The sequence below is a fragment of the Chiloscyllium plagiosum genome, unplaced genomic scaffold, assembly GCF_037043375.1.
Source record: "Chiloscyllium plagiosum isolate Xiang-an unplaced genomic scaffold, Cpla_swu_hap1 HiC_scaffold_42, whole genome shotgun sequence".
Lineage (NCBI taxonomy): Eukaryota > Metazoa > Chordata > Chondrichthyes > Orectolobiformes > Hemiscylliidae > Chiloscyllium > Chiloscyllium plagiosum.
In genome coordinates, this window is record NW_028270180.1 from 59,296,608 (window position 1) to 59,312,202 (window position 15,595).

At 43.4% G+C, this 15,595-nt stretch overlaps 1 protein-coding gene across 1 annotated transcript in view; it reads right to left on the reverse strand.

The window, feature by feature from the left end:
* The window catches only part of LOC148137827 (uncharacterized), a 209,923-nt gene that overhangs the window by 148,261 nt on the left and 46,067 nt on the right, over positions 1 to 15,595 (reverse strand). The window contains exons 5-6 of the mRNA XM_087982123.1: positions 12,035 to 12,051; positions 7,368 to 7,396 (exon numbers count right to left, since the gene is read on the reverse strand). Coding sequence (XP_087838249.1) covers positions 7,368 to 7,396; positions 12,035 to 12,051 — 46 coding nt within the window. The remainder of the gene's footprint in view (positions 1 to 7,367; positions 7,397 to 12,034; positions 12,052 to 15,595) is intronic.

Consider the following 15,595-nt stretch of genomic DNA (forward strand, 5'->3'; position numbering starts at 1 on the left):
AAGTGCACAGTGAAAATTATCAGGTTTTAAAATAGACAAAATAAATTCACGAAACTACATAATGAAACACAAAGAACAGAAGAAAGAAACCCTTCAGAACTCAATCTATTCAAACTAGACTTAATTAGCTATTCTGGAAGTACACAGCCATCCCAGTAAGCAAACCCCCCTTAAAAACAGTACAAATTGAACAATTGCTTACAGGTTAAAGTTAGAAGGGCAGAAGGAGGGAGGCAGAGAGAGAGAGAGAGAGAGAGAGAGAGAGAGCCTGTCCACACAGCTAAACTACAAACTGGTTCAGCACTGAACTGCTCACTTCGAGAGCTGACCACTCCCCTTTCATTAGACCTTTAATCACAAAACCGTTTAATCTCTGTACCAAACCAGTCATCTTGGAGCCGGGAACTATTTATGACTCCTCTGGAAAAAAAAAAATCACGGAAACAGTATATTTGAGAAAAGGAAGCTTTTAGAGAAAAGGGACCAGCTCTGTGACACTGTGCACAGTGGTGTTCCACAGGGACTTGTGCTCAATCCATTTTTGTTTGACATTTATACAAATGATTCAGATGAGAATTATAGAAGGCGTGGTTAGAAAGATTGTGGATAAAACCAAGTTTGGCGATATAGTGCACAATGAAGATTACACAGGGAACTAGATCAAATGGCTTGATGAATCTTAAGAGTTGTACAGCACGGAAGCAAACACTTTTGACCAACTCGTCCATGATTTCTGAAATTAATCGTGGCCTACTTGGGTTGGTAGAGTGGCTCAGTGGTTCGCACTTCTGCCTCACAGTACCAGGGACCTGGGTTTGATTGCTGGCTCAGGTGACTGACTTTGTGGAATTTGCACATTCTCGCTTTGTCTGCGTGGGTTTCCTCCCACAGTCCAAAGTTGTGCAGGTTATGTGAAGTTGCCATGCTAAATAGCACATAATGTTAGGTGCATTAGTCAGGGGTAAATATGGTGAGATGCTTCTGGGTGGGTAACTCTTCAGAGGGTTGGTGTGGACTTGTGCGACACTGGAGGGAATCTAATCTATTTGCCAGCACTCTAAATCCTTCATATTAATATATCAATCTGGGTGCCTTTTAACTGTTGTAATTATACCAACCTCCACCACTTCTTCTGGCAGTTCATTATGTCCATGCTCCACTTTCTGAGTGAAAAAGTTGTCCTGAATCACTTTAAAATCTTTCCCCTCTCACATTAAATCCATGCCTTCTAATGTTGGACTTCCAAGCATGGGGAAAAGATCTTCACTACTCACCGCCTATACATGCACTTCATGAATTTATAAACCTCTAGAAGGTGCAAATATGCCTCCCACCCAGGATCTGTGCTTTCAGTCATCCGGGGCTTAAGCTCTGAAAGTCAATAATGACACCTCTTCCATCTCGATCAAACCACAATTTTAAAATCATTTTAGTCAACGTGTTCAGGCATATTATAAAGCACCCCTAGTAGGATTAGAACTTTGAGGGCCAGAGGTAAGGACAGTACCACCACTCCACAATAGCCCCATAATTTGCAACATTATTCTCCTGTGTGTTTGTATATTAGCCTTTCCTGTCATGCTGCACCTGAATCCAGACAATCTGGTCTCGAGCTATGGACACTACCAGACAAGTTCAGGAATTGGAATAGAATACAAAGCTCTGCCTCAGAGGCAGGGATACTACCGACTACACAAGATCTAAACCATGCCCAAATTTTTAACTTTAAATGCCAGCTTTCAGATCGGTATGGAGTCATTGAAATCTGGTTCACTTTATTGAATTACCCAGTTAAAATAATAACGTTGTTAAAGAATGCAAGGTACTTGCCTCAACTGTAGGATGTCGAGTTTATGTGCTCTGCCTTCGAGATAAACTATGAACATCTTTAAATACTTGGCTATTATTTCCTGTTTAAATGGCTATTATCTGTAGTCTGCAATATGAAGGAATGTAATCCTGCAGACACACTCTGCACTGTGAAGTAACTCGAATAGATATCAATACTGAATATCAGAGAAAAAGACAGAGCATACTTTCTGGCCTGAAACGCCGATCACTGTTTCCCACCTCTAACGTGTGACTGCTCTCTTCCTAAAACCATTAAATGATACAAGGCAACTGATTACTTTCCAGCCTTTCTTCCCCAGTATTATCACTCACTGGGCTAAAGAATTGCAGATGGAGTTTAATGTTGATAAATGCAAGATATTGTACTTTGGTAAAACAAACTAAAAAAACACGTATACAATTAAATGTTGAGCCATTGGTAGTGTTGTAGAACAGAGCAACCTAAGGGTTCGGGCATAATTCTTTGAAGTTTGCTTCATATGCAGACAGCGTGGTTATGAAGATGTTTCATGTGTTGGCCTTCATTATAGAGACATAGAGTCATAGAGATGTACTGCACGGAAACGGACCCTCTGGTACAACTTGTCCATGTCGACCAGATACCCTAACCTAATCTTGTCAATTTTGCCAACACTTGCCCATATCCCTCTGAACCCTTCCTATTTATATACTCATCCAGATGTCTTTTAAATACTTTAATTTGACCAGCCTCTGGAAACTCATTCCATACACATACCACCCTCTATGCATAAAAAAAATGCCCCTGAGGTCCCTTTTAAATCTTTCCACTCTCATCTTAAACCTATGCCCTCGAGTTGTGGACTCGCCCACTCCGGGGAAAAGACATTGTCTATTTACCCTCTGCATGCCTCTCATGATTTTATGAACCTCTGTAATTCACCTTTCAGCCCCCAATGATTCAGAGAAAACAGCCCCAGCCTGTTCTGGCTCTCCCTACAGCTCAAATCCTCCACCCCTGGCAACATCTTTGTAAATCTTTTCTGAACCCATCTAAGTTTCACAACATCTTTCCAATAGGAATGAGACCAGAATTGTACGCAATATTGCAAAAGTGGCCTTTTGCAATAAAGGAATGCAAATTAAACACCTGCTTCACTATCCTATCTACCTGCAACTCTACTTTCAAGGAAATATGACCCTGTACTCCAAGGTCTCTTTGTTCAGCAACACTCTCCAGGACTTTATCATTAAGTATATAAGTCCTGCTCTGATTTCCTTTTCCAAAATGTAGCACTTCGCATTTATCTAAATATATCTTCTACTGCCACTCTTCAGTCCATTTGCCCATCTGAACAAGATACCATTTTACTCTGTGGTAGCGTTCTTATCTGTTCACTGCACCTCCAATTTTGGTGTCATCTGCAAATTTACTAGCTATATCTCCTATGTTCGCATCCAAATCATTTATATAAATGACAAATAGCAGTGGACAGTCCTTTGAGTACAGGAGTTGGGACGGTATGTTCAGGTTGCACAGGACATTCCTAAGGCATGTCCTGGAGGACTGTGTGCAGTTCTGGTCGCCCTGTTATATCGAGACTATTATCAAGTTCGGGAGAGTTCAGAAGAGATTTATCAGTATGTTGCTGGGAATGAAGTATTTGAATTATAAGTGCAGGCTCAACAGACTCGGACATTTTCTACTAGAGCGTAGGAGGCTGAGAGGTAGCCTTGTAGAGGTTTTCCCTTGAGTGGGCGATTGTTTTAAGATAAGAGGAGAACGTTTCTCAAAAGGACATAGCGTCATAGAGCTGTATAGCATGGAAACAGACCCTTTGGTCCAACTTGTCCATGCTAACCAGATAGCAAAAATTATTCTCCTCCCATTTTCTGGCATTTGGTGAATTTCCATCTAAACCTTTCCCATTCATCTGTCCATCCAGATGTCTGTTAAATGTTGTAATTGTGCCAGCCTCAATACCTTCCTCCGGCAGCTCATTACACATGGACCAACCTCTACATGAAGATGTTGCCTATTAGAGCCCGTTTTTATCTTTCTTATCCCACCCTAAACTTTTGCCATCTAGTTTTTGACTCCACTACCCTAGGGAAAAGAACTTGGCTATTCACGCTATCCGTTGCACCCATGATTTTACTAACATCTAACATCAACCCTTATCCTCTGATTCTCCAGGGAAAACAGGGTCAGCGTATTTAGCCTCTCCCTGCAACTCAAACCCTCCAACCATGGCAACCTCAGTGTAAGCCCTTCTTGAACCCTTTTAAGTTTGACAACATCCTTCCTACAGAGCAGGGAGATCAGAATTGCATTCAGTATTACAAAAGTGGCCGAACAAATGTCCTGTACAATCGCAATCCAGTCTCCTAACGCACATACACAATGCACTTGACCAATAACATATCAAATACTTTCTTCACTGTCCTATCTACCTGCAAATCTACTTTCAAGGAACTATAAACTTGTTCTGAGGTCATTTTGTTCAGCAACACTCCCCAGGACTTTTCCAGTAAGTGTATAAGTCCTGCCCTGAAATGCCTTTCCAATATGCAGCATCTCACATTTATCTAAATTAAACTCTGTCTGCTACTCCTCGGTCCATTGGCCCATCTGATTAAGATCTCGTCGTAATCTGAAGTAACCTTCTTTGCTGGTCACTATATCTTCAATTTTGGTGTCATTTGCAAACTTAGTAACTGTCCTATGTTCATATCGAAATCATTTATATTAATGACGAAAAGTAGCGGACCCAGCACCGATCCTTGTGATACTCCACTGGTCACAGGCCTCCAGCCTGCAAAACAACCCTCGAACACCTCCCTCTGTCCTCTGCCTTTGAGACAGTTCTGTATCCAACTTGGTAATTCTCCCTGTATTCCATGTGATCTAATCTTGCTAACCAGTCTCCATGGTAAGCTATGTCGAATGACTAACTGAAGTCCATATAGATCACATCCAGTGTTCTGCTGTCATTAATCCTGTTCGTTACGTTTCAAGAAAAACAAAATCGAATTAGTGAGACATGATTATCCACGCACAACCCCATTTCACGATCCAGATAAAGGGCTTTTGTCTATATCGTCGATTTTCCTGTTGGTCAGATGCTGCCTGACCTGCTGTGCTTTTCCAGTACCACTCTCATCTCGACTCTGATCTCCTACATCTGCAGTCCTCACTTGTGCCTATCCCTAAGCAGTCCTTGCCTTTCCAAATGCATGTAAATCAGGTAGCTCATGATTCCCTCCAACACTGTGCCCACCACTGATGTCAGGCTCCCCAATCTATAGTTCTTGGATTTTTCTTTCCATTTTGTTTAATAGCAAAACTTTAGTCAAACTCATGACTTCCAGCATCTCACCTGTGGCTATTGATGAAAACAACATCTCAGCAAGGGACCCAGCAATCACTTCCTTAGCTTCCTACAAATTTCTTGGGTCCAACGGATCAGGACCTGTGAGGTGATTCATTTTTTACACAGCGTGTGATTCGTGAAGGGAATGAACTTCCTGAGGAAGTGATAGATTGTGGGTAAAGTTATAGCATTTAAAACGCATTTGGTTAAGTACAAGAATTAAGCATTAAGTACAACAATAAGAAAACATTTGGACAAATCTGGGCCAAGCGCAGGCAGGTGGGACTGGTTTATCTTGGGATTATGGTCAGCATGGACTGTATGAGCCGAAAGGCCTGTTTGCAAATACCCTGTATAACTCGATGGGTCTATGTGTGTTTGTATGACCAAGTACGGATCTGCATATTTCTGTACGTATTTGTCTATTCCTGTGTGTCTATATATGTCTCTGTTAACCTCTGTGCGCATGTCTATCTCTCTGTGCTTATTACATGTGTTCCTGCATTAGTGTGTGGATCTCTGTCTCTGCATCTCTGTGCAATGGGAACTCTTCTTGTTTTTGGTGTGGATCACTGAAACGGGGTCAAAACCACTCTCCCTTCCTCTGCCTTTCCCTCTTCTTTAAAGTGATACATTCCCACACTCTGCTGGTCTGGTTTAGGTCTTTTCAATCCTTTCTCACATGTAAGGTTACTTGTAAGAGTAAACCATTAAAAATTCCAAGTTACTGGAAGTGCACTAAAATTAATCTCGTCGCCTTGGAAAGTGGCTCACTCGGAATTGTTTGGATATAATTGCAATGGAAATATGCTTTAATGTGTATACTGTGAGCTGGAAATACTACCCAGTGACAAATCATTTCCACATTGCAGAAGGAGCGCAGACATTTCTCCACATGAACATGTTCCACTCTGAGGGCCGAAGTGCAATGAGAATCCTCTCCAAGCCAACCTAGTGTGTGCATGTGCACGTGCGTGTATGTATGTTAGCGCGCGCGTGTATGCGCATGTGTGTGTGTTGGTGCAATCAAAATTCAGGTTGGATTGTGCTGTGATCTGCTGCCCTCGCTATCTCCCTCTCAGACTGAATCCCTGATCGTTTACACACTTTAGCACCACGATTACAGTGGCGTGGGGGATCGGGGTGTAACAGAAATTGACAACAACAGAAATCTCAGCAGCTCTGAAAGCATCTTTGGACAAAATTGAAAGTTGACGTTTTGGATCGAGTGATCCTTACTCAGAACACATATCGGGGGATATTACATCACTTTAAACATCACAGAGACTGCCAGACCTGCCCCACACAGATACACACACGAATACAGACACATAGAAGCACTCACTATACATTGACATTAATACAGATCCGGAGAGTGTGTCAATATTTCACTCGCTTTTTTTGGTGTGTGTCAGTATTTTTGAGTGGTGTGTGACTGTAGGACAATTTCAATATTTGCAGATACCAAACCTGAAAGAATTGTAAAGTTTGTTGAGGACGATGTGGAACTCCAACAGGAAAGTATATGTTGGTGCAGTGTTCAGGTGTATAGCAGATGATGATCAATGCAGCATAGTGTGAGGTGATGCTCTTGAGTAGAAAGGACATTGAAAGACAATATAAAACAGGTTGTATCGTTATAAAGGAGGTGCAGGAACAAAGGGCCCAGGGTGTATATGAGAACAGGTTATTGAAGATGTCAGGACAAGTGAGTAAAGCAGTAACTATCACAGATTAGTTTCAGTATCTGAGCTGTTTACAGGAGGAAGTGTAGGAGGGAGCCTCCGTGCTCCCTTCCTGGGAGGTGGTGGTGACGATGTGTTGGGAGCCCACCCTCCTGCCCACCGAGACCGTGGGGATTCCATTTGTACCAGCTCGACACAAAAGGGAGATTGCATCAGGGCCACGGCCGCTAAGTTGTGTCGGGGGGAAACGGAGCTGCCAGTGGGTTTAAAGTGAGAATTGTCCTTCACTGAACGTTGCTCCTTACTCGGTCGGTGGGATGTGGATGTTTCAGAATCTCCACACGAGGTGTCCCTGTCCTCTCCGGCTCGTACCAGTGTCCTCCCAACATGCAGGGAGAGGGGGGACGTGAGGGAATGGATACCGGCACTCCACCACTCGGCTTGACCCTTATTGTCCTATTCCAAGCAGTTTCTCCTGGAATGGTAGAAAGGGAGGGACTGAGGGAGGGAAGGTGGGAGTGGGTACGTCTGCTGTGAGTGCTGGTGTAGTTGGGGGGAGATATGGTGAGGTGGCTGGAGGGAGTCAGTCCACAGTGTCGTATCCATGCAATGTTATTAGTGTGTGTGTGGGAGAGGGGGGGGGGGGGATAATGGGGAGAGAGAGAGAGGGAAGGTGCTCTAAGCAGCAGTGAGGGTGGTAGAGCATGAAAATTGTTCTGGGTCGCTGCTGCAATAGATATACAGTGAGTGTGAGGGAGCAGAGAGAATACGGTGACCCTTATCCTGATAGAGCCGGGAAGGTTATTGATGCTTGTCCTGTATTGCTGGACATTTCTTCAGACCGCAGATACTGCACTGAGCTGGGTGGGAAGCTCAGACAATGCTCGGTGGGTCGGATAGTGTGACCCTTTCTGGGAAGAGAATGGTCTCCCTCTGTGCTACCCCATCCACCAGGACCTCCGTGCCCCTGTCGACAAACTGTGGTGTAATTGCCCCTTATCTGCCATGCTCGGGGTAAACTGTACAACGCAGCTCCGACATCAAAAAAGCTCAACTGTGTGCCCACTGGCCTTTTAAAGATGGCACCAGTGCCAGGGATCACAAAATATCCAGGGGCACCCAGGCAATGGTGAGTACCTCCAGCCGTGATAGATGGGAGAATAGGGCTAGCATTGAATGAGAGGGACACCATGGGGTGGGGTAGGTAGTTAATGAGGTGAGTTCGATAAGGTAGCACCAGGAAAGTAGCACGACCTTGTGCAGACAATCCCTCTGTCACACTTTATGAGCGGCACGGTGGCACAGTGGTTAGCACTGTTGCCTCACAGCGCCAGAGACCTGGGTTCAATTCCCGCCTCAGGCGACTGACTGTGTGGAGTTTGCACGTTCTCCCGTGTCTGCGTGGGTTTCCTCCGGGTGCTCCGGTTTCCTCCCACACTCCAAAAGATGTGCAGGTCAGGTGAATTGGCTGTGCTAAATTGCCCGTAGTGTTAGGTAAGGGGTAAATGTAGGGGCATGGGTGGGTTACGCTTCGGTGGGTCGGTGTGGACTTGTTGGGCCGAAGGGCCTGTTTCCACACTGTAAGTAATCTAATCTAAAATGGCACTGAGATAAATTATGGTTCGATCCAGCCCAATGAGACGAAGATACTGTTGACCCCAATCCCAGCTACAACGCTGCAGCTGCTTGATCAATGCTCTCCATCACAGAGAAGGAGCTCAACGTCACCTTCCCCTTGGGAAAAATGGCAGGGCAGGAGACTGAGGTATCAGTGAGGAAACACTTTGAGACACATAATCATAATTCTACTAGTTTTAAAATAGAGATGGAAAAGAATGAACTGGGTCTAAAAGATAATGTTCTAAATTGGAGGAAGGCCAATTTTGATGATATTAACAAGAACTTACAAACTGGATTGGAACAGATATTTGCAGTTACGGGGCCAGCTGAGAAGAGGGAAGCCTTCAAAAAGGAGATGTCAAAATCACAGAGACAGTCTGTCCCTGTTAGGGTGAAGGGTAAGGCTGATAGTTAAAAGGAATGCTGCAGGACGGGAGAAATTGAGTGTGTGGTCATGGATAAGAAAGCATATGTCAGGTAGAGAGAGCAGGAGTCAAGGTTTTTTTCAGTACTCGTTCACGGTTTGAGGGTATCACTGGTTGGGCCTGCATTCATTACTCATTGCTAATTTCCCAGCGGGCAGTTACGAGTCACCTTTGAACTCTCCCTCCCACTCTGCCGAGGACATGGAGGTCCTGGGCCTCCTTCACCGCCGCTCGCACGCCTGGAGGAAGAAGGCCTCATCTTCCGACTCAGAACACTTCAACTCCAGGGCATCAATGTGGACTTCAAAAGTTTCCTCTTTTCCCCTTCCACCACCTCACCCCAGTTCCAAACTTGCAGCTCAGCACTGTCCCTGTGAGTTGTCCTGACTTGTCCTACCTGCCTATCTTCTTTTCCACCCATCCACTCCACCCTCCCCCGCCCCCAACCTATCACCTTCATCTCCTCCCCCACTCACCTATTGTACTTAATGCTACTTTCTTCCCACCCCCACCCTCCTCTAGCTTATCTCCCCACGCTTCAGGCTCTCTGCCTTTATTCCTGATGAAGGACGTTTGCCCGAAACGTCGATTTTACTGCTCCTCGAATGCTGCCTGAATTGCTGTGCTCTTCCAGCACCACTAATCCAGTTACGAGTCACACACATTGTTGCCGGTCTGGAGGCACATGTAACCCAGGACAGGTAAGCAGGCTGTTTGCTTTCTTCAAGGCCATCAGCGAACCTTATGCATTTTGCGAAAATCGAAAATGGATTAATCATCGTCATTGGCTCTTAATTCCAGTGTTAAAGTGACTGTCGAGAAGGGTTTAAAGCCAGTAGGAGTATACATAAGAGGGAAATCCGGAGGCCATAAATGGGACATGAGATAGTTCTGGCAAATAGGGTTCAGGAGAATCCAAATGGACTCTACACATACATTAAGGACAAAAGAATAACTCAGGAGAGTTTTGGGACACTTAAAGTTCAGCAAGGTTACCGATGTGCAAAACCGCAGGAGATGGAGGCGATACTAAACAAGCATCGTGCGTCAGTATTGACAGTGCAGAAGGATATGCAAGCTAAAGAACTTTGGAAATAAACCGTGACATGTTGAAAAGTGCCTGTATTACAGAGAAGGAGATGCTGGAGTTCGTAAACCCGTAAAGGTGGGAAAATCTTCAGGACCTGATCAGATGTAACCGAAAACTCTGTGGAAAGCGAGTGAAGTGATTGCTGGGACCCTTGCTGAGATATTTGTATCGTTAATTGCCACGGACGAGGTACCGGAAGATAGGAGGATTGCGAACTTGATGCGATTACTGACAACACTTAAGAAGGATGGTAAGGAAAAGCTAGTGAGCCAGACTTCAGTGGAGGGCAAGCTGTTAATAAGGATTATGAGGCACAAGGTTTGCATGGATTTTGAAAAGGAAGGACCGATAAGTGATAGGCCACATGGATCGAAACATGGAAAGTTGTGTCTTACTAAATTGACTGAGTATGTTTGAAGAAGTGACTAAGAGGATTCATTGAGGCAGTGGTGTATATTGTCGGTATGGACTTCAGTCAGGCATTTGCCAACATCCTGCATGGTAGATTGGCTAACAAGTTTAGTTCATGTGGAATACAGGGAGAACTAACCATATGTATACAGAATTAGCCCGAAGGCAGGAGACAGAGGGTGGTGGTGAAGGATTGTTTTTCGAAAAGGATGGTTGTGACCTTTGGTGTGCTACAAGGGTAAGTGCTGGCTAGACTGCTTTTCACTATTCACATAAATCATTTGGATGTGAACATTGCAGCAATAGTTGCTAAGTTTGCAGATGAAACCAAAAATGACGGTGTAGTGGACAGCAAAGAAGGTTTATCTCAGAGTACAATGGGATCTTGATCAGATGGGTAGATGAGCTGACAATTGGCAGATGTTTTTAATCTAGATAAATGGGAGGTGCTGCGTTTTGAAAATGCAAATCATGTACACTTCATGCTAACGTCCTGAGGATTGTTGCTGAACAAAGAGACCTTGGAATGCAGGTTCATATTTTCTTGAAAGTAGAGTCGCAGTTAGGTAGTATAGTGAAGAAGGCATTTTGTATGCGTGCCTTTATTGGCTAGTGCTTTGACTATATGAATTGGGTGGTCATGTTGCTGCTGTACAGCACATTACTTTGGCCACTTTCGGAGTACTGCATTCAATTCTGGTCTCCTTCCTTTTGGAAATATATTGTGAAACTTGAAGAGAGTCAGTTAAGATTTACAAGGATGTTGCCAGGATTGGAGCTATAGGGAGAGTGCGAGTAGATTGGGTTCTCACAAACTTTGATGATTTGGGTTATTTTATTCCTGTAGCGGTGAGGAGCATGTACAGTGTGCATAGCCAAGGTCTTTTTTCCCCAAAACTAGAGGGCATGGATTTCCGATGGGAGGGAAAGGTTTAAAAATGACCTAAGGAACAACTTTTTCCCACAGAGGGTGGTGCATGTGTTGAACGAGCTGCCGGAGGTGGTGGAGGATTTTTACAATTATAACGTCTAAATGATATTTGGATGGGTACATGAAGAGGAAGGGTTTACATCGACATTGGCCAAATGCGATTAGTTTAATTTGGGATATCCCATCAGCATGGACGAGTTCGATTGAAGCGTCTTATTCTGTGCTGTACATCTCCGAGACTCTGACTCTATCTGACCTTGCACCAATATCGTATTAATTCATCATTCCGATGTTGCTAGATATGATCGAAATGTCTTCATTTCAGCATTCTGAAACCACAAACACATCCTCCCATAACACTGACTCAGAGTCTCTCTCCCTCTGTCTATTTCTCCAAATCCCTCCCATTTGTTTAAACTGCTTCCCAGCCATCTAGTTTCAATTGTCCAGTTTCAATGTGAATAACTGTCCGATATCTTTTCCTGCCCTTGAATGTTGCTCACTCAAGAGCATCAGCTTCCAACACTAAGAAGCTTAGAAACAGTGTTCAAAAAAGCATTGCTTGCGTTTTCTTTGACTTCCTAGTGTCCTGCCCTGAGCTCCATGTTGGATAATGGGGTTTTAACAGTTTCGAGGCACACCTTTGTAACTTGCTCTGTGCCTATTCATTGAACGCCTGTGTCAATCACTCTCTGCTGCTCATGTGCTCAGTAACATGAGGAATCCCCACAACTGTTAGTGATTCAGACCAGGCTTCTCATTTGCCTTTGACTGACATTTGTCCTCACTCTAGTTTTTGTACGTTCGTGGAAATGCTGGGGATGGTTTCCTAGAGGCTGTGTTTTAAGCTGCTGTGGAAATTCAGGAAGACCAGAGGCTTTGGTGATCCAACTCTGGATGAGTCATGGTGACTGTAGTTACAGCATCTGGATCTGCAACATGACCAACAAATGGAGCAGAGGCTGCAGAGAGGAGAATCTCTATACAATGGAATGAAGAAATTACATCAGATCAGCCACGGTTTTGAAGAATGTTGGAGCAAGATTGAATGGCTCGTTCATGCAACGTATTCAGATATTTCTGTTAGTACCAAGCCAAATACTCTTATCTCCCAGTGTCTTACAGTGGTGGGTAGTGAGTCACCTCCTCCTGTTCCTGGGGAACAGAAATCTGGGCCTCACTAGCCTCCAGATTTCCCTGTATCGCAGTCTTGAGCAGTTGAGTGACAACCTCCTGTTTCTCCCTGTTCCTGAGCAGCAGTTTCTATGCTTTGAATGATGTCACAAGGTGAGGAAAGGACTTGACAACAGGGAATTTCAAACTTGGAGCAGCATTACACAAAGGTATCGAGAAACGCCTCCAGCAAACATTTTAGGAAGCTCGTTTGTTATTTTGTTCCTGTCTCCTTTTATAAACAGTGTGAATCATATACAACAGTGCAGTGTTCCGACAATACTCCCATACATAGGGAAGACAGATTAAAAAGATTTAATGATTTATGATCTATCCCTTAGCAACTCTCATTCATTCCATCCAAACCTAGTAAATATACCCGTTTATTGTGTTTTGTAAAATGATGTAAGGAACTGGTTAACTGAAACTGTTTGTTTGGTGATTGTGACTAATGTCAGTCTCCATGGAATCTAATTATCCCAGTGGAGAGTTTCCATCTTGTAATGATAAAAGGGCTCGATTCAATATGTTATCCCATAGTATGGGCGGGAGCACCACCAATAGCACTAACAGGGATCGGCTGTTCCAGAGAGAGGGAGAGATCAGAAACTGAGAACATTAGACTGGAAGGTTCCAACAGTGGATCAGAATCTGAAAACAATAGACTGGAAAGTTCCAAAAATGGACAGGGGTTTATCCCATTATGTTTGGATTTTTTTCTACATATTATTGGTGGCCGTTAACATCGCGGATCAAATATGCACTTTACATTATTCAATGTTTTTATTATCCTATCCTGACTATTGTTGGTGTCCCTGGTAAGTTTCACTGTAGATATATTATTTGCATTAACCATGTGCGACTGTATTACTGTTCTTTTCATTTACTCTACTCTGTAAGTATTCACGCTCCAAACCAGAACAAACAACAGTGAACTTGTTCATTCTTTCTCTCCTTCTTTAGTTCTGGCACTGGGCCTTGTTGGTTGACCTACTCACTTTCAGGTATGAACCAGGATGCATTGCATCACTGCCCTTGCTATTTAAATATTGAAAGCTTGGAGGTCACTGTCTTCTGTTCTGGATGCAAACTCCATTTTCTTCCTCTGACTCCATCTCATATCTGGCCAATAACTGAGGCTGAAACAGACGAGTCACAACCACGGTGATCCCTTTGGCCACAAGCTGATTACTGACACCATATCCTGGTCATTCCTAATTTTAACTATTGACAACTGCAGAACATACTTCACTGGTTCATCCCATCTGCTGTTTGAACCTTCAGCTATGAAACACAATCTTAATAAATCCAATAATCTGCTGTTGCTTAACCAAATCTGAATCGGTATTACATGGCTTGTATCTAAAGGCAGACCAAAATACTATCATTCCTGTACGGATTGCTTTATATTGTTGTTGGGTCTGGCAATGCCTTTACTTTAATATTCACACGCATGTCGTCACCTCTGTCGATAACACGGTCCTCAGTCTCCCTCGGTTAATGACACAAAACCCTGTCAGTTGTTCACATTTAAACTGATTTCCTCTATGTCTATTCTCTCTCAAATAATAATATTCATATCTACTGCCACCAACACACACACACACACACACACACACACACACACACACATCTAATCTGTAAGATGAATTTTCATTTGAGGGTTTGTTTTTCCAGGTGCATTATATTTTCTCAAATAAATATACAATTTGTAGACAGTCAGTCAATACGATATTTTATTAACTCCTACTTTGGAAATAAACCTAGTCTGATTCCAGGTGAAATCATATACAGACTCCAAACAAGACCGCATGCTAAAATATGATGTCTGAATGGAGGGATCACCTCCTTTACATCGATAATACCTGAAGGTATCTCCAGGCAGGACTTGAAAGAAACTCTGGATTTGCATTTACATCAATCAAAATCTGCATCTCCATTCTAATCGATTAAAGTTTTAGCAGCCATCTTAGATGTGATCAATTCATGTGCATGTGTTGTACAACCTTTCATCTTTTCCTTATAAATGTTGCGCTTAAGGTCTTCTCTCTCTAACACATGACGAAGGAGCAAGGACAATGAAAGCTTGTGTTTTCAAATAAACCCGTCAGACTATAAGCTGGTGCCATGCGATTATTGACCTTACTCAACCCAGTCCAAAGCTAGCACCTCCATATCATGGTTTTTTTATTGGTTAGCCAATTTTCTCTCCAAGCAAATAAATTGTCCTAACTCATGTGCTCTTGTCTTGCATATGAATCTTTTGTCAAGCATGTATTGCATTGCCTTCTTGAATTCCAGATATAATACATCTTTCGGATCCCCGTTATTCAACTTGTTTGTCACATTTCTTAATATTAAAAAGTTAGGAAAATCATTCAAACATGATTTATCCTTAATACAATCATGTCGACTTTGATGGATTGTGGTTTGACTTTCAAAGTCTCCTGTTGTTAATTCTTTAATAACAGATTCGAACAATTTGTCTTCAGTCCCAATCGTTTGCTCATAACTTTTCATTCCCGATTGAAGTTGGTTATTCTAAGTTCTTCCCTTTCCATAACCTCGACAGTCCGTTTCAAATACTGTGAAATAGGCACGAGGCTGGAAAAGATCTGCTCCAATTGCTGTGTAGAGGCATGGGTGGCTGATTGGACTCATTCTGTTCCTGCTTTACACACACGATTGGCTGAATGTCCTCCTGGTGTTCCTACACTATAGCTTCGATGTCTTGCATGTCCTGCGTCTGTTCCTGGCTAAGCCGCTCAAGATATCATTGTCTTCATCCTGTTACACAATGACAAATTTGGGGACTTATGGAATCTCCCTGCTATTATGCCACATTTCGAGTGTAGAATTGTGCAGGCAAGTTGGTTGCCCACAGTGGGTAGCTCAGTGGTTAGCACTGCTGCCTCCCAGCGCCAGAGATCTGGGTTCAATTTCAGTCTCGGGTCACTGTTTGTGTGGAGTTTTCACATCCTCCCTGTGCATGCAAGGGTGTCTGTCATGTACTGCAGTTTCCTCCCAAAGTCCCAAGATGTGCCAGTTAGGTGCATTAGTCATGGAAAATGTTAGGT